This window comes from Melanerpes formicivorus, unplaced genomic scaffold (assembly GCF_026170545.1).
Source record: "Melanerpes formicivorus ecotype bairdi unplaced genomic scaffold, bMelFor1.0.p_v2 SCAF_7, whole genome shotgun sequence".
Taxonomy (NCBI): Eukaryota; Metazoa; Chordata; class Aves; order Piciformes; family Picidae; genus Melanerpes; species Melanerpes formicivorus.
Window position 1 is genome coordinate 8,820,741 of NW_027142359.1, and position 20,693 is coordinate 8,841,433.

General features: G+C 39.8%; 1 protein-coding gene across 2 annotated transcripts in view; it reads right to left on the reverse strand.

Annotated features, from left to right (window-relative positions):
- The window catches only part of DENND1B (DENN domain containing 1B), a 160,458-nt gene that overhangs the window by 116,975 nt on the left and 22,790 nt on the right, over nt 1-20,693 (reverse strand). For both annotated transcript variants that reach the window (XM_068140902.1, XM_068140903.1), the window contains exon 3: nt 4,909-4,952. In XM_068140902.1, the coding sequence (XP_067997003.1) occupies nt 4,909-4,952 (44 nt within the window). The remainder of the gene's footprint in view (nt 1-4,908; nt 4,953-20,693) is intronic.

The window sequence follows — 20,693 nt, forward strand, 5'->3', positions numbered from 1 at the left end:
ATCATTCATCATCTGTGATTTGCATAGACAGAAAGCATTGCTGCCTTACACACAGTATCCTTCAATAAAAACAGTATGTGGTTCAAACACTAAGCGCCAGGAAATCAGAGGAAACTATCTTTACCTCACAATGCACAAAGTTGCCATCGTCTCAGCTGGGTTGTTTTCCTCAAAGTTACACAGGGATTCAAGACTCAAAATATCCTTAAACTAGATTATGTGTAACACTTGAGACAAAACCGCTTCTGAAATTAGTCATCCCATTAGATTGATTAATCCTTTCTCATAGCAACATACCCAAAAAACTAATCAAATGTATTAATACACAAGCAAAGTAATTCCAAAACCCTTTTTAAGGTTTACTAATAAAAACACCAAAGGAAACACATATCTATTTAGCATAAACATTTGAAACATGTATTTAATGCCTCATCCAGAATGAAAGAACAAAGCCATCAAATGCAGAAAGCCAGTGAGATGCATCCCCTAACAGCAGGCCTGCAGCCTTGAAAAGAGTGTAAACAGTCTCATACCTCTTGGGTTCCTGATGCTCTGAGGAGAACACAGAGGAACATGAAATCATCACAACTAGCTTCCACACATTGTTTTGACCCAGACAACAGACTTGAGCTTGCTTTTCAAGATATTTTTATCTTTTTAAATAAAAATTATTATTTAAAGCTTTAATTTTACTGCCATAATCCATGCAATTAAGTATTTCATCCTGCAAGACACTGAGCACTTTGACTCTGACCAAGTCTCTGCAGAGAAAGCAGAGAGCAAGAGAAGATAGAATGGAATCTGCAACACAACTAATAGTCCAATGCTAAGTTTCAATTCATAACCCCCATCTTCAGTCAACAACCCCTTGTCATATTTCACATTACTAATGTGGCTTCTGGTAAGACTACTTCCTGCCATATAAGCTATTTGTATCATCTTTCTGGAGATGTTTTTCACCAGCAGAGAAGTGGAGGCCTAAAGAAAAAATTACTATGTGATTAGAAGGGAGAAGAGTCAGAACTATGCAAAGGATTGCTTTTTCTATACACTCTGGGGCTTATTGCAGATAGAGATCACTTTGGGCCAATAAACAGTCAGATTAAAAAGTAACTGGATTCTTACACAGCTAATAGCACCCAAAATAGCTGTAATTACTAACTTGGTAAGAAATGTTAGACTTCATAGGCTTCAAAGTTTAAGTCAGCAAAGGAAGCAGCACTGCCTCTGGCAGAGCCACTAACACCTGCTGGTGCCATTGGCACTGTGATCTCAGCCTTCCTTGTGCCAGTTACTACCCCTTTCCCAGGAGTGTTTCAACCCAATGAAATTACTGGGAGATTGAGTGGTTTTTTTTTCCACAACACCTATGAATAGAAGCATACTGGAGGCACCTGGACACATCTGACATCAGTAGGGTTTTGGCCCTGACTCTACTGCCATGAGGAAACTGCCAGCATTAGAACTGAGGATCTGCTAGGTGACATCAATTTCTGCAGAGACACAAATTTTCTTTCTCAACAGTTACAAAGTGTTTCATTTTGGAAGCAAAGGTGATGAAAGCACTTCAAAAATACTTTCTTTTCAAAACCCACTATTTTCTCCCCCAGATATCACAGCATTATTGTTTTCTTTGTACAGACTTTGAAAACAAATTTGCAAGGCTGAAATTAAACCATAGCCTAAACAGACTGCATAGCCAAAACAGAAATTTCAATATGAAAAATATACATCTACTATCATAAAAACTTTAATGAGCACAAGGGGAATTTTGAACATACTACATGACAGAGTCTGTAGACATATACATTCAAAAAACATTTTAAACAAAAAAACCCACAACCCCAAAACACTAAAATCCATTAAATGGCTACAACCGATTCCTTATCTAAATGTGAGCTATTGAGGATAACCATAGAAGAGCCTAGATATGCTCAAATCTGGAATCTCAACATATTTTCCACAGTGCTGAGATTACTCAGAGCTTTTTCAATATTGTCCAAGTCATGTTTACAGCATTATTGCCAGCATGATGATAAACTGTGTTTACAGAATTATTGCCAGCACAATGATAAACTGTAACTCTAAGATGTCTCAGATTAATTCTTTCAGCTTTAGGGGTATTTTTTAATAAAGATTTTCTTTGACATGGTAGTGTGTTTCTTTGTACTTATAATTCTGTCCAGCTCGAGTTCATTGTGTTACTGATAGTTCTGAGAGTCACTATAAAGTGGCTTAGTCTCACCACCACAAAAAAAACCCAAACAAACAAAATCTTTAAAAAACACCCAAAGCCAACTTTCTATAATACTCCTGGCAAAGTAACAAAGAGAAGTATTTTTCATTCATTGCCTTGAAGCAATATGGCTTTTTCCTTCTCCCATTCTGTGTTCTTTCCTTCTTATTCTGGCATCTGAAGAATTACCAGATAGAAAATAAGAGGTTTCCCTGCAGTCTTGGCAGATAGGGAAATCAGCAAGGAAATCTGCAAATTCTTTTGTGGTACCAACCTTAATATTTCTTTTACCTAATAGACTGCATGTGAGTAAGTGATTATGACAAATCCCTCATCTTTTCTTTTTCCTGATCATCAGTAGTTTCAACATCCCATCCAAAACAGATGGAGTATTTCACAAAACAAGATTTTCAAAAGTTGACATTTCAGACCAAAAAAAAAGAATAACTGAAAGAAGGGTACCACCCAGAATAAAAACAAATGGCAGGCCACAAGAATAAGAGAGAGGATTAGGGATAAGTAAGCATTGGAGAGTTCAGGCATACTCAGAGGACAAATGTAAGAAAGAGGAAGAATATATCAAAATGGCTTAGACAAGTTTTCTTTGCATCATGAAAGCAACAAAAAGGTGACACGATAAACTGTAGAAAAATTCAGGAAGATGGGAAAATATTTTGCCCGCTGTTATCACATCTCTGTGCAAACAGACAGCCCTTAGATTTTAGGAAAGATGATTCTTTGGGATACATCCAAAAACTAACTCACACATTTTACATTTAAAATAGAAATGACTGGAAAATAGGATGCAGAATATTCTTTTTATAGTTTAACCTTTTTTTTTTCTTTTTTTTTTTCTTCTTTTAAATTGAAATTAGTTTTGACAAGTATAGTGACATCTCATTTTTAAAAAAAATTAAAGTGTGGTAGCTATTCAGGTCTCCAGTCCAACCCTACCGAGCTCAACACGCAGGCACACATGCGCAGAGGCAGCTTCTGCTTCTTTCACTGGACTGTTTGGCTCAGGGGGTTGCTGTAGAAGCTGTTACATATTCCATTCAAATCCTGAGGCTCTAATAGGAAAATTTCCCTTGCAAGGATAAGGATTAAAACATGCTGTGTTTTCCAGGAACACAAACCATTTACCTGAAACACCAGATTCCCTACACTGCTGAAATACAACACGCAGACATAGGTTTGTCAGAGTGCAAAGGCGGAGAGCTGCCTAAGGACTCTGTTTTTTATAGATCAGGTATGGCTATCGCCCATTTGTATGATTCCACTCCAGTCTTCAGTGGGCTTCCTCTTCTAATCATTTCTCTACAACAGCTGTTCTCTGAATAACCTTCGACTCACTGAATAAGCTCCCATTTTTCTCCATACATAATTTCTCCTTTTTTTTCCCCTTCTTTTTTTTTTTTAAGATCCAAGTCTTTCTTAGGGAAAAGGAACAAAACAAACGAGAAGAAAAGAATTTAAATGACAATGAAAATTATCATTCTGCAGCCAGGAAAATTAGCAAAGATTGCTGGATGTCTAACTAAGAATACATATAACAGCACACTTTGCTCACGTACCATTTATCACTGTCTTATGAGCTGCACATGTTTCTGACTGATGCTATTCCCTAACCAGACATCCAACCTTCTATGTTTGTATATTTATTCCTTTCATCATGAATCACCTTACAGCTGTCTTTATAGAATGCTGTACTATTGATTTTTAAATAAATAAATAAACAATTTAAGATGTTCTCTCCAAAGATATTTCCAGATCATCTGCTGTGGTGATATTACCAACAAAGAATATGTTTGACTCAGTATGAGTTTAAAAAGAAGAGCAAAGAGAGGCACTGAGTCAGAGATATTTGTTCTGTTTTGTGGGTTTATGTATTGGTGTTTATGAAAATAAAAATACTTCCACGGAAGAAACTTACCTAAAAGCAGCTTAATAATAAAAGTTTCATTTCATTTTATTCCATTGTTCATTAAATTCCATTGTTAATGACTGTAATAAAAGAGTTGGGGGGGGGGGAACCTCTAACACACTAACTAATATCTTTGCTATCACTACAACAGTGAAACCATCCATCAGTCCTGTATGTACAAACTTCCCTTGAGGATTATTAACACAAGAAGACAGGATTTTCATGCTTTCAAAAATCAGTAAGTTTAAATAATTGTCTCTTATAATGGTCAGAGAATTAGTATTTTTTTTCTACAAGCAAATAATTAGAGTATCTCTAAAATGGTTTTCATCATAAAGGATTAAAAGAATAGGATATACAAGTTCTGACATTAAAAGACCATACATGGGCAGCTTTTCAACTTCTTTATTCTGGCAGGGTTTGTTAAGACAATTTATAACCTCAACATCTGGCAAAGTTTAGTTGATAAATTTTCCACATTTTCAATCCTACCACAGATAAAAACCCAGTACCTCCAACAGAAATAGTTTCTAGAAAGTACGGCGATATAGAGAATTAGCATAATATACGGTGCTCTACAACTGCTATTACATATTCCTGTCACAAAGGCATTCTAATCACCAAGCCACCAGTTGGGTGAAGACATCCTCCCTGCTATCATTAGCATCTGCCTCTCCAAAGCTGAATAGGAGAGCTTTTTTATTATTATTCTAACATTAAAAAAAAAGTTCAATCTCATGTTTCCAACCTGGTCTCCAAAGTCCTCCGGGAACTTCCACAGTACCACTGGATCTGTAAATAATTGACAGACAGCATTAATCAGAGGCAAAGAAACAGAGTATTACAGTCAGAGTGCATTAATATTAAAGAGAGGGTCAGCTTAGCGTCAAGCTTTGAGGCAAGTGCAAAAAAGTATCTAAAAACTAAGGAAGATACTGGATTATTAAAAAGACTCATTTCATATTTATGAAGCTGTATGTTTGTTGTTTTACATGACAGCGGGTTATAATATACTGAACAATTTTCATATTCAAATCTTTCTTTTTAACCTTTGAGTACTTCATCTTTTCAGCATCTGTTCTATTTCCACATTTCAATTTAAATAGGAAATAAAGTGATCTAAAACCTTTTTCCATCCTAGAAAACAAAAAAAAGGTATAAAATTATAAGGGGGGGGGGGGGAAAGATCTCTATGAGGTATAGGAAAATATCATTTGTGATTTTAAAGATAGTGCCAATGTAACCAACACTCTCAAGGAAGAGTTTAGAACCAAATTTGAGCATTTTCTGTACAGAGACATTTAAAATCAGCAATTCAATCAGATCTTAAAAGTTTTCATTAACCTATCATAAACTGTTCACTATCAAAATAATCTGTGTTATTTAAGCTATATATTAGCCTACAATTAACATTCTTTTTAAGACATCTAATGCAACAACCCGAACAAAAGAACAAATTATGCTTCTCAACCCCCTCCAAGCTTTAATCTCCCGTGACAGAAAATCTTCCCGAGGTGCCACTGTGAAACTGTATCACAAACACCCATACAGCTTCACAGCACTTCTATACTACAGATGGGCAGCAGCATTTGTCCATGTGCTAAAAGTGAAATTACACATCTTCCTACAAGGTAGGCCCTGCTCGGTGCCAAAGCCTAGACTAGTGGGAGAGCTCTTAAAATTTCCACCTATGCCTTAGCCAGTGCCGGGTTGACCCTTCTGCTGCTAAGTGTGCAGCCAACAGCTCTGGATGCAGGAGGTAGGAAAAGGAATGGAGAAACCCACCAGTAAGTGCCAGAGGGTACTGCTTGGTAACTGCAACTTTGTGGCTACCCCAGGAGCTGCTGAGGTTCCAGTGTTCTGAGAAGCCAAGATACAGGAAGTGTCTTTGGATTTCCACTTCAGTCTAGCCCTGTCTGATAAACCTGAAACTCCCTTCTCATTGATATGCTTTACATCAGAACAGGAGAGCTCTCCACTTTTTGACAAAGTACAGAGGTTCCTACTCTTCTTCATCCTCCTATGTATGTTTGCTGCTGCAAACTGAAGCCAGTGATGGTATTTTTCACTCCCAGATGCTGATTTCAGATCCTACTGTTCAACACACAGCTGCTGTGCCTGCACTTGCCACTGGCCACTCACAAGGAGCTGGAGTCTGAAGGCAGTGCTCCTCTGCCACCCCAGGACAGATGGCAAACCCAACAGTGGAACATACATTTCAGACATGTTGCAAAATTCAACTTCTCAATCAACTCCACCACACTGTAGACCTAATTTTCACCTAATTCAAATCTAATTGACACTTTGGATGAAAATGTGGCAATTTGACTCTTCATATAGGACAAGCATGGTTTTGCTCCTAAAAACATCTGGGCAGGCTTCTGCAGCTATTATTTGTGAAAATCTATGTATTTTGCACAAGGAATCTTCCTCCATATACTACGGGGAACAAGAACTTTTGGAGGCAGACAGGAAATGAGGTAAGATGCTATGCTTATACAAAATGTGTGCAAATAAATGCAGTTACTAAAATAGAGACATTTTTCCTCCGTCTATTTTGGGCGTATTTAAATCAAATATTATTGTGTAATGACCCTATACACAGGAGTTTTGAACATCTCAGTTACCATGCTGTAAGGGATCACATATTTTTATTCCAATTTACTATCCTGAAAAACTAATGGTTTTATATATCAATAGTGATTGTTGATAAATTCAAGGAGCAGCAATCACAGTAACAGCTACCAAATACTCAATGTTAAGTAATTGATAAGTTACTTGCTAAAAATCACTGGAAATTGTGCTAAATAAATAAATACATAAACAAACACAACACTTAGAAAGAGCTTGCTTATCTAAGGTCCTATGTCCACAAACATTTCATGCATACACTTCTCGGCAAACAAGCAATCCCACTGCAGTCCACAGCTTCCACAGCTACACACTGAACCAGATAAGGGAACCGATCAAGATCAAACCAACTGTCTGGAATTTTCCAGGTCAGTCAATTAGATCAGTTCCCCAAAACCATTGCTTTAGTGCCAGACAAAAAAAGGAAGGAAAAATGGGGAATAGGGAGTTGTGGTGAGAAGAGAGCTAGACTGCTTCACCCAGCAGCAATCCAGCCTTAAGCATTTTCTAGACCTTCTGAAATGCAAGCTGGTTGCTAGCAGCTTCTCATTCAGTTTCTTATCGCCTGTTATGGAAGAAAAGGACTTGGGGGTGCTGGTGGATGAGAAGCTCAACACAAGCCACCAGTGTGCACTTGCAGCCCAGAGAGCCAATTGCATCAAGAGAAGCATAGCCAGCAAGCTGAGGGAGGTGATTCTCACCCTCTACTCTGGTGAGACCCTACCTGGAGTACTGCATCCAGTTCTGGACCCCCTAGTTAGAAAGGATCTAGACATGATAGAGCAGGTCCAGAGAAGGGCCACAAGGATGATTAGAAGGCTGGAGCACCTCTCCTATGAGGACAGACTGAGAGAGTTGGAGCTGCTCAGTCTGGAGAAGACTCCAAAAAGACCTTATTGTGGCCTTCCAGTATCTGAAGGGGGCCTACAAGAAAGCTGGGGAGGGACTTTTTAGTGTGTCAGGTAATGACAGGACTGAGGGGAATGGAACAAAAATAGAAATGGGTAGATTCAGATTGGATGTTAGGAAGAAGTTCTTCACCATGAGGGTGGTGAGACACTGGAACAGGTTGTCTAGGGAGGTAGAAGCCTCATCCCTGGAGGTTTTTAAGGCCAGGCTGGATGTGGCTCTGAGGAACATGATCTAGTGTGAGGTGTTCCTGTCTATGGCAGGGGGGTGGAACTAGATGATCCGTGAGGTCCCTTCCAACCCTAATAATTCTATGTTTCTAAGTCTTGTTGTATCATTTATAGCTGCTTCTATTGCAAAACTGGAGAGCACCTGCCTGCAAGCCAGCACATGGCCTGCTCTGCAGAGAGGGAGGCTGACAGAGAGCATGGCCAGGGATGAATGGACTTGGCAAGCTTGCCTCTTCATAGCAGTAAAACCAGGCAGATTATTTTGGCAGATGTGAAGTACAATTACATGAGAAGCAGTCAGTATATCCAACGCCTTAGTAACACAGTAACAAAATCACAGAGCTTTCTGATAGTTTGTAAAGTGTTTCATGTACCAACTCCTAAATTGGAGTCTTTTTTTTTTTTTTTTCCTCAGGGTCAACAGTGGCTAAGTGTAACTGCCAGGCTTCTAAAAAGGAAGCAGATCCCAACAGCAAAACCTCCAAGAGCAATTTTAAATGTCATAATCAGGAACAAAGTGCAATCTCAGAATTAAGCAAAACTTGGGTTTAGGTAATTTGGGTTTGAGGTCAAAAAAATGGGAATAATTCACACCTCGGTAAGGTGCCAATGGAGCTGAAGACTCCACTCACAGGAGTGCCTTTTACCTACTGGTAACAACACCAACAGGTCCAAGAACTTCTTTTGGTGCCCTGATATGCTAATAGATATAAAACCTGCAACTATTATTTAGAGTCCTGCTCAGTTTGCTATCTTCACTTTATATTATTAAGGTACTCTCATACTACATTGGTGTCACTCAATTTTAAAAACTCTGAAGCAAATTCCAGTTCACTGAACTACAGGTATAACATTTATCTTCATACCATGAAAAGATATTTGTATCATGAGAAGATAATTAGATTCATGTGATCTAAATAGGCTGAATAATGGTCCTAATACCATTTCATGAAAAAGAAAAAAAAAAAGGAGAAAAAAAAAAAGCTAACACTTTAAAAAAATATCCCTGACTCAATTCAAGAAAAACATTCAGTGCTATATTCAGCAAATACTACATGCCTCCAAGACTTCACCAACTGCTTTGTGCTGGGTTTTGCAGTTGTTATTACTGGCTTTTCACCGGTTATTTTAGTAGGTACTTGCCATACTTTTATTAAGTATGAAAATCTGATGTGACTTGTGCTTCAGAAAGAAAGGTTACTATACTCTTTCTATGCCTTCACTCTCTGTAAACCAAGCCCTAACACCTATAAAAAGCCTTGGGGTTGTTATGATAATTATCTGAGCCACAGATCGGGCTTTTTTCAAAAGCTTGTTTGTTTGTGCTTCTGGAGTTAGGCTCAGGCAGTATCTGACACATCTCTGTGGCAACTTCTCACAAGTGCTGCAGAGCCAGAAACAAAAGGGTACTGACTTAGAAATAAAAAGCAGAAGTGTAATCCGGTTCTGCAACTCTACACACTTTATCTTCAGATTTACAACAACTGAATTTTCTTTTCCCTGAGGATTATTTTCCAGCTACCCCATCTCATCTGGCAATGTTAGGTCAATTTTATGCTGATTTTATGGGTGAGAGGATGAGAACGACTAAGAACTAGCTGTTGCCATAGCCAGCTGAGGAACTACTGATTTCGTCCTCATTTTCTTCTTCCAACATTCGACTTTTTGGGACAAACTCTTTGTGCCAATTCCAAGAATTATAAGAGGAAAGTGTTAAGTGCACACATAGCTTGTGCACTGCATGCATAAATGCATGTATTGATGAATGTGTAAACATACGAGCATCACTTCTTCTTCCTAGGCCTACTGCATCCAGGGCAAACAGTTCTTACAAAAGTACATCTTAGCACATGTCAGTAAGACTTGAAAAACTCCATTCCTAAATATCCTACAGCATTGGAAAGTACATCTCCCAGGTGTGAAACTCACACCACTGCAAGGCTGCAGCTCACACACACATTGCTAGCTATAACTTGTGACATTTGACTTATCAGACTACTTTTGCATCATTTGTGATCTCATATGTCTCATATGTCTGTCCCTATATATTTTTAAAGAAAGCTTTTTATTAAGAAATTTCAGAAATAAGCAGTTAGGACTCTGAGGACCACATCAAGAAACAATTGCAACTACAAGTCAGCATACTTGATACAAAAGGAAAAGTGAGCCACCTGCAATACTTCAAAACTATTCAGAATGTTGCAATCTAGAACTGCTCCATAAGACAAATGAATGCAAGTACGATACGTCCTAAGAGATCTTCAGAATAAGCAATAAGTAATTCCTCTTAAAAAAATCTGTTCTCATAGAGGTAATGGAGGGCTACCAGGATTATGAAGGGACTGGAGCACTGCCCTATGAGGAGAGGCTGAGAGACCTGGGGCTGTTTACTCTGAAAAAGACTGAGAGGGAATTTAATGTTAATAAGTATCTGAGGGTTGGGTGTCAAGAGGGAGGGGACAGGCTCTGCTCACTTGCACCCTGGGATAGGACAAGGGGCAATGGATATCAACTACAGCATGGGAGCTTCCACCTCAACATGAGGAGGAACTTCTCCACTGAGGGTCACGGAGCACTGGGACAGGTTCCCAAGAGAGGCTGTGGAGTCTCCTTCTCTGGAGTCTTTCAAGACCCATCTGAATATGTTCCTGTGCAACCTGTGCTAGATTCTATGGTCCTGCTCTTGCAAGGGGGTTGGACTCGATGATCTCCAGAGGTCCCTTCCAACCCCTAACATCCTGTGATCCTGTGAACTTCATAAAGCATGTCATTTGTATTTATAGGAAGCCCATCTCTGACACATTCTGTAACCTAATATGGAAGTACAATTTGTCATGACAGAATAGATTAGGGAAGTGCATTGGAAACTACTAAAAAAAATACAAAGAGAGAAATCTTTGTGGGTGGTGAGTTTCCCAAAAATTCAGTACCTATACTCCAAAATCATTACACTTGCAGATTACAAACAAACGCAAAAGTACACCAGGATGAGCTAATTAGCATGCACTCAATTTGGTAATGGAACAGGAATGACAAAAACATGCTGAGAAATACCATCTCAGGTAATTCTCTTGATAGTAACAGTGAATAATTTCAGACAGAGAAACACTGCAAAGGTAAAACAAAACGGATTAAGCAGTCCAATATTTTGCCTGGAAAGGAGAAATCTTCATCCCTGTGGGCTTTGTGAAGCAGGACAGACAAAAGACTGCCAAGCAGAGTTGGTCATGTCCTGGGACAGAGGAATGACTAGATGACTGCTCAGTATCCCCCCATCCCTATTTTCCCTGATACTGTAAAGATGCTTATTGGGAAAAAAGCTGTCAGTGCAAAGGGGAAAGAAACTGGGGCCAGCAGTTATGGGGGTGGGGAAGAAACACAGTGAGAAAAAGGAAGGCAGCAAAGCAAAACTTGCTGCAGACAGTTCTTCTTTCTTGTCTGGGAGAAAAAAAAAAGGAAGTTCTAGATAGTTTTTCTTACATGAATATACAATTAACAAAGACGAAATGGTACACCATTATCTCAGGGAACAGCTTTATAAACACAGGTTTAAGCAGTAAGCAGAATTCATTTTGTTAGAATAAGTTGTTTTCAGCAATAAAAAATTAGTTCTCTAAACCAAGCTTCGAATACTGCTATTGTTCAAAGGCAAGAATCTGCTACATACTTAGAATAATTTGACAGAAACCTGCAACATTAATTAAAATGGTGCTGTTGTATCAATACAGTACAGTGATTCAGAAACTAAATAACTATAACGTGCAACCCAAGCATTTTCACAGATGCACCCACCAGATGAAAAAAAAAAAGAAACAGAACAGCATTCATATAAAAAAAAATTATTCTTGCAAGCAAAGACTTCTGTGTATTATATTAAAGTCTGATTGTTAATTTCATACATGAAGCATCAGAGATGTGATAGGAATGGGAGGCACTGGTGCCAGGAAGATCTGAGTATGGCATTGGTTTTCAGCTGCCAGGTGTGGGGGGCATCAAAGTTGAGCACCCAACAGGTGCTGGAGGAAGAGCAAGGTGCCACAAAAAAGGGGGAAAGAAGGGAGTTACAGCATTTTTCAAGTACCACTAATCAAAGGAAGAACAAGGGGAAAAGACACTGAAGCAACTTCATAAAAAAAAAAAAAAAGTGAAACTAAGGAACACTTGCTAACTTCCCTCACACTTAAAACCTGTCAGATTAAAGGCAATATGTAAATGAGGGTGCCACTGTAGAAAATACTTGAAAGTGCACTTTTATGCAAATCCTGTAGTCCACATATTTTTTGCTCATCAAAGGAATGCTGACAGAAACTTCTACAGGACTTGTTAAGACTGTTCTTACTCTTAACTATTCCACAGAAAGCTTCTCACAAAATGCAGCCAAGCTCTTAGTCTTTGTATAAAGGCAAAATGAAACACATTTACAAAATTCTGTCAAATCTTAACAATCCAACACCTTCTTCACTCACACTTTACCCACTAACGTGCCTTCTGAAATTGCCACCACCATGTAAAGTTACTATTTCTGCAAAGAGCAAATGAACACAAGGCAAAAAAACCTGCTGCACTGCAACAGGTATGTTCCCCTCCAAAGCCAGCTACTTCTTGTCAAAGACAGGTCGTCTTGTATGCCTGGCACTGACAATGCTAAGAATGAAACACCAGCACTTAGAACCACGTCACTTACAGAGAAATGTTAATGAGTTTCAGAAATTACATTTGCCAGCTTTTATTCCTATACATCAATACACTGAGAATTTTTTTTCTGGGTCTCTAGGTGCTTACATAGTAAGCTCAGGAGCACATTTGAGCAAGGTGCTGAACCTGGACTTGCCTTTCAAAATAAGCCATAATGTGGCTATAACATAGAAACCTGGTGGCTCCTCTTCCCTTCTGCCCCTCCCCTCCCCCCCCAGTGGGCCCTCCCTTGTCTTCAGCTGACTGCAAAGCTTACACACCACTTTGAAAAATTATTTAGGTGCCAAAGAAGATATTTAGAATGTGTGACTTTTGACATTTTTTCCTTTTAACTTTTTTCCTACAAAATGAAGTGTGAACTAAATTACAACAGTGTCAAACAAACACACCCTAAATACTGTCCTTTAAGAAGGAAAATGGAAAATAACATTTTAGTAGCCTGCATCACTTGCAGTCACAGTAGCTGTCGCCTGTCAGTCCTTGTGGCTGCACATTTGCAAATCAGAAATGGGATATTTAGAGCAGTGGCTTCTCAGTCAGATGAAGAAACATAATTACAAAGCCTGACTCCTCACAGGTAGGATGAAAATGTCTTCCTCCCAGTAGGAAGCTTTTCCTAAGGAAATTGCTTTTAACTATACCTGGACATAAACTGGGCAGGTTTAAATGGGGCAGGCTTTCAATTAAGCTGAAAAACGCATCATAGTTTAAAACAATTTCTGTAGGACTAACGCTTGGAAAATGCCCCAAATTACAAGTAAGCCAAATTACTCAGGGCCTTACCAAGTGTCTCAGAATCAAGCGGCTCTTTTCACAGACGTATAACATACTGAAAGGTTGCAGGACACCAGTGCACACACCACACTTGTGGACATTCAGTATTGTTTCTAATACATAGGAAAACATAGATCCAATCCAAAACTGTAAGAGTCACTCAGTCTTTAAACAAAACAAACCAACCAAACAAACAAACAAAAAACCCCACAACACATAGACCACATTCTACTGAGCTGTACACAAACACAAGTCAGATTTGAAGTCAGTGGGTCTAGCTCAGTTGGCTGTTCTCAGCATTACAACATCCCAGCAATTCCACAGCTTTTCCATGCAGGTCATTACTACCCCACTGAAGCCTGAACAGCTCACAGTCTGTATTGAAATATGTGAATCTGATGTGCACTGTAAAGCCACACAATAGATATACTGATTGTTACGTTTATCAGAGAATTATTTTCAAGTATTTCTACTTTCAACTTCTGTGATAACAGGTCCTCAGAGTACTCAGAATCAAGGATGCAGCAGCAGTGCACAAATACTGAACTCCCAACTACTAATCACATGCAAGGCTCAGCCCACCACACTGTAGAGAATCAGGGCTTTGTCTGACAGCACTACAGGTTCTGGACATGACAGTTCCTCAGATCTTTCCAAATTCCCTGCCTGTAACATGCTCAAACTAGGAAATAAGTACTTTCTCCCTTCTGTGAGCAAGTAGATAATTAAAACTTCCAGTCACAATTTACCATCTCTTTCAGAGCTGCAGGTCAATCCCTTTTTGCACGAGAATTTGTTACCACTGAAAGACAGAGCAGTAAGCCACTTCAGCTAACTAGAGACAGAAAGAAAGGGTCCTTTTGGCTACAATGCTATTAGCCATGCTTCAGGATAAAACCTTAATCAGGGTGAGAGTTCATTGCACAGATAGTGCACAGATAAAATGAATACGTTCAGCCTTCATTTGGTCTCTTCACAAGATAAACAGCAGTTTCTTTACCTAAGTCTTTGGAATGTGTTCATAAAGTGTAGTGACAACTGCGTGTCTTTTGGAGTCACAGGGTTATTTTTTATTTTCCTTTCTTTAACTTGTAATTGTGAGTGAAAAACAGCTCATGAAAATTAGGGTCTAAGGTGACAAAAGTACGAGCAAGTGAGCACCATATATGCTTTAAGTCATCGCTAATGTTTAAGGAAGGTTTACAAAACAAAATACTTCTGTTCTCCTTCACTAGGTCTCTTGCTCAAAGCTGAAACAAGACAAGCTGTGCAGTAGTCTAATGAAAAGAACAATAACTGAAAATATTAAGAATAAAGTCATTTACCTTTGCAACCAAATACAAGTTTCACATCCCACCCAGTGAGGACAAAAAACTAACTCACTACATCACTTTGCAAACGATTTTATTTGTTTTAAACGAAGGTACAGGACGCAAATGTTCTTTCAAAACATCATGGGCCACAATGGCATTTTCCGATATTAACGGTGCAAGACTGGTTTTGAGAAAGACCCAGAGAAGTTCAAGTACATTATTACCAAGCAATATATACTAAGCAAATTAGGAAGAAGCAAACCTCTTGCACAGCCATGCATACTGGAGATGGCCTGTTACTTTGCTCTCCCATGTCAGTGCTGTCTGATCAGAGACAAACATTTTATCTCACTGAGCACAACATTGTATTTTCTTTGTGGAACCCCCACAGACTGCATATAGGAAAACTAAAAAGCTTTAGGCATATGACAAAGACATCTCAGAATCTTATGGATGCCTGAGTTATTGCTTTCTGATTCCCTTCAAGAAATACAAATTTGCTATCAGCTTTGACATTAAACCAGGGCTGCATGTGACCCTGTAAAGTAAACTGCCTGGTTGCCAGCAACATGGAATAACATTCAAGATATTTTTCACAGACATTTTTCAAATGCAATACAGAAGAATATTTAACCAAAAACTTAATGCTTCTGTGAATCTTTTTGCAAACTATGTTAGCCCAGTCCTCTTGCTTCAAGAAAAAAAATGAGTATTTCAGAGGAACTCCCTTTTGACCAGAGAAAATGCAGTGATTACCTATTTGCATCACTTCTTGCTTAAACAGTGCAGCAACATTCCTTACACTTTCCAGTGGTGAGGACCACATCCTGGTCATGGCCCAAGTGCTTAATATTTGAGGGCAGGACCTCCCTGTAAATTATGCCTCTTGCTTTAAATACCAATCACCACAAGCACTAAATTGTGATGATTTAATAAGAGCAATACCAAAGTACATCATAGACTGTAATAATGGAATATGCACATTATCATGGATTACACAATATCATTATCACTTATCACATTATCACTTGCCTTTATCATTTGCATATTGTGGCACTTTGGACTGGGTGCCTCCTGCTGCTGCCATACAGGGCGCACCTCTGGTGCCCCGGGTGTCCAGCCCAGTGGGTGGACACAGGAAGCTGCGCATTTCATACCCATAATGTCCTGCTCCCTATAAATCCATCTGCAAGGTCTTACGCTTCCTCTTTCTCCCCTCACCATTCCCGTGGGAGATACTCCCTATATGGTAATGGAAAGGGAGTTATCTCAGGGCCTCTTGGGCCTGGCTAGGCCTAATGCCAGGAGGAGAAGGGGGAAAGGCAATCTCAGATCTGGCCAGTTGAGATTAGCCTAACAGTCGAGGGGGGGGGGGGGGGGGGAAGAAAGAGCCCTGGGGGTTTTGGGTATACCCTCAGGTAGGGAGAAGGGAAATGCTGGGATGCTTCTGGGTATGCTTTGGGATCTTCTTTTGTCACTGCGCTTGTGGTTCTCTGTAAAACACTCACTGATTTTTCCATTTAAACTTTCCATCACTTCTACAATCCATTTGTGTGAATCTTATTTTTCTGCCCTGGTGGGAGGCAAGGGAGGCTCTGCCTCAACCTGGGACACATATATAGATATTCTAGATATAGGAAGAAATGTTTTACAATAAGGGTGGTGAAACACTGACATATGCTGCTCAGATAAGTGGCAGAAGCTCCACCCCTGGAAACATTCAAGGTCAGGTTGGACAAGGCTCTGAGCAACCCAATCTAGGTGAAGATGTAAAAGACTAGATGACTTTTACAGGTCCTTTCCAAAACAAATCATTCTATGATATATATATTTAGTACACAAGTAGGCAAAAGCCATTTTCAAATATCCTCTGCTAATATTATCCACATCCAAATGTTTTAGATGAACTGATCCCAAACAGGGGAAGTATCCCCAAAACCTAAGGGTGTAACATTTATCATGTGGAAAGCACAAAGGTAGTAAAAATGTTCTGTTATTTTCTGTGCTTCCTTTCCTCCATCCCTGCCTCATACCCTGCTCAGTAAGCGTTCTCTTTTCGCAGATACATGGAGGAGGAACATTTTCTTTGAGCCATGCTGGGCAAAAACCCCAGGCTGTTGTTGAGTTTGGACACAGTACACAGAGCCAGGACCAGCCTGTGGGATGAAGCTGTCTCTCTGTCCAAGCACACCTCCTCCTTTCCCACAAGACTATTTAGAGCAAAGCTGAAACTGGTGTTGGCAACACAGCAATTCTTCAGGCATCACAGGCTGGCCTGCATTTCATTTTCTCTTCCCAGAGGTCCTGCATTCTCCCAGTGCAAGGGAAGAAGGAAGGTAAACTCAAAACAACAACTCTTTACAGGTGCAGGAACTGAGGGCAGTGATAAGCCTAAAGGTGTGAAAACTATTACCTTAGATACTGACTACATGTTCATGTACTTCTGATTTGCAGCAGGAGGGAGACTGTCATTCTGGAAATGGGCCACGCCAGGCATTTAGGGAGTTCCCAGCAGCAGCAACAGCACCATTGTCTGTATTACTGAACACCATTCATGATCTAGCATTCACTCTGTATTGTGACATAGACTCCATCAATGTCCTCTGAACACAGGAATCAAGAGCTTTTCATCTGCCCTGGTGAACATTAATCTAGCATACATCTGTTCTAGGGCAGGCGGCCTTCATGAAAATACACACTAGAAAACCCAGACCAAGAGGGCTTCTCGCCCAGGCCTCAGCCTGCTTCTTTCCCTCCGTCAACTCAGACCTACCTCTCTGGGCCATTGTGAGGTCTGCAGAGCCAGCCCCAATGACAATGTTGCTGCAAAGACAGACAGCTACAGGGAGGAGGTGTAAGAAGGGCTGTATTCCAGATTATTTATGACATTTCAATTAACTAATACAGATACTGCTGTATCATACATTCACCTCAACTCCATGATTGCACAATGAAATGAGGCTAGGGATTATGTAGTGATATTCAGCTTGTGTGTAAAAGAGAGCACACATAACTGTACATAACAAAAGCATATTTTCAAATTCTCTGTCCTGTTTTCATTCTCCCCTTACAGTTAATGTTGGTCTATTTGGAATTCAAACCTTTCATGTTTTGCTTACTGGCTGGGTAGGAAGGGAAAGAAGTGGAGCAGCACTGACAATCAAGACCTGACCTGGCTGTTTTCTCGGACATCTACAGCACTACAACTGAAACACATCACAGAATCAAAGAATAGACTGGAAGGCACCGCCAAAGGTCATCTAGTCCAACTGCAGTAAGCAGGGGCATCCTCAACTAGATCAGTTTTCCAGACTATGAAAACTTTAATTATATCACACAACATTTCATAATTTACATACCAATCTGCTACAAATCAAATTGAAGCAATTATAAACATTCTCAGTTACACACAGCTCTAAAACAATAACATGTATTAGCCACAATAGTTTGCTATATGCCTAAACAATTTGTAGATTTAAAATAATTAAAATATCTTTTTAAAAAGTATCTATTTTAGCCTATTTTGATTCAGTGTTCATTTTTATCTTGTTTGTTCATGATACACTAAACCAGAATAAAGATGAAGGAGTACTGATCAATAAGCACTAATCTTTTCGTTGCCTTTGCTTTCCATCTTATACCAAATCCATTTTAATACCATTGCTGGGGGGGCGGGAAGGAGAAGGGAAGGGAATAAACTCATCAGTCACCTGATGGAGTAATTCAAAACTTAACCAAACAGGGCTAATGGGTGAGAATTGAATTGAAAACACCTTGACAAAGAAAGCAATTTCTTTTCTTCGCACTCTTCAGAAGCTGTGGGTGATCACTGTAATCGAACCATCAACAGCAAGGGGCCATCTGTCCCAGGGGCCTTCCATGTGAGCAAGAATCAACAACAAAAAATTTTAGACGCTGGCCCACATGCATTAGGCCCCATTTTTTTTATGGCAGGCAGCATGCAGCTGAAAATCAATGTTTTGACATTTGTCACGTACCAATCCTTAAAAGTCAACACTAAACTTTTGATAAGAACTAAACATGAAAAGCAGGTTAAGAGGTTGCTTCCCGCAAGATCAGTGTTATTCCAACAGCTAATAAACCTCTAATCAGCCAAGATCATCACTGTCACAAAGCACTCCTATTTTAGTATCCAATACTCATGTTCAGGAAAAAAAAAAAAAAAGAAAGTACAGAAAACCTTTACACTAGCATTTATCAGTTCCCTCTAGTATCAGTCTGTGCTAATGAAGATATTCCTGTCACTTACCAAACCATCTACACAGAATCGCCAAACCTTAGGGTTTTTTTTCCACAGAAAACAAAGAAAACATTAAGAAAGGGTCTCCCAGAAGTTTCCAGGCCAGTGACCACACACAATGCATGCCAAGAGGAAGAGGCTCAGGCTGACCCAGCAAAGGCACCATGGCTTTGGCACCAGATATCCTGGGGGACAGAGACCACTCTGATCCCCATCAAGGACCTCCCAGGACAGGAGCACAGGCTCCACAGCACATCTCTCCCAGGGTTTCTTCTGAACTGGGCACTTCACTAAGCATTTTGAAGGGGAAAAACACACAGCAGAAGGCTAATGCAATTTTTTTTTTTGGTGTTATCTTATTGGAAAAGACATTGATTTTTTAGTAAAACAAAACACAGTTGCACCTCTCTGTGCCTTTCTCTCCAACTGCTTCAAAACTCTGGACTGTCACAAAGTACTAATAGAGAGCATCAAGAAAAGAAAAATATTCTGTTCTTTTCAGCTTTATTGTTATCTGTCCCTCTGTGCTTCAGCAGAGCCACAATGTGGGCCCAGGCAGCAGCACAACACACCAAGAATTAGAAGACACACTCTGATTTTCAGTCCTGCCAGTTACCTGCTGCATGACTCAAGCAAGCAATTTCAGGTTCCCAAGTATCACAAGATCTTGGAAAAAATTAATTCTTTTTGATTTAGAACATTTACAGGCAGGGGAAAAAATAATCCATGCAAGCTCAGATTTAGTAGTTTTGAAGCACAGGACACACATATACACAGGTCTAGTATAACCACATCATAGGGGTTTCTCACAGGTCAAAACTCCGTTATGCACCACAGTAGATCAGCAAAATAGGAGGTATAAACAGCATCCCAATACACATAAAGGAGCTATAACCAGAATGGTACTGTGTCTTGCTGTTCTGGAGGCAGGAGATCTATGTTTCAGTCTCTCTGAGTTACTCATCCCAAAGCACACTCAATAAATAGAAAATTCTCCAAGACGTTTCTAACTAGCATGTACTTCAGCAATAAAATGGAAGAGTCACTGAAGAGTTCTATTTCTCTACTGATTTCCAAAGCACTACTTATTTAGAACAAACTAGGAGGCTGGTATAGATACATTATTTCAATTTACATCCCATTACATGGTAAGTGTAATGGGGTTAGAGTGCAAAACTGTTTTATCTTGTGAAACCTCAGTGCCTGATGCCTTGTTTCATCCAGTGGAACTTCTTATAAATCCTGCACAAAACAGTGAAAATTAATTTAGCAGTGTGATAATAGCAGACAATATATTTCGCTCTAACAGAAAAAGCTGAAGTTCAAAACAACATGCTGCACTCACATGGCCCCTGAGGGGTCAGAACTCAACATGTCCTTTGTAAATTAAGCCTTTCCAGAAGGCAAGGTGAGAAGCTGCCTTCGCCCACTGCAGCAGTCTGCATTCAAACTAGCTGTCCTAGAAGTACAGGAAGAGTTACTTCAGTGAAGACACGGGGCTACACAGAGCTACATTGCTGGGTGGAAGCCCAACCCAGGTTTGGCTGCTCTGCTGGCTGGAAAATGAGGGTACATCAGCCAGGCCGCAGGCTCCGGCTGGTCAGTTGTCCAGTCACAGAGGCAAAACAGCAGCCCTGAGAGCGGTTACTGCCACTCAGAGAAGAGCAATGCAGTATTTGAGGATGGGCAGATAAGGACTACAGAAAGGGAGTATTACAGA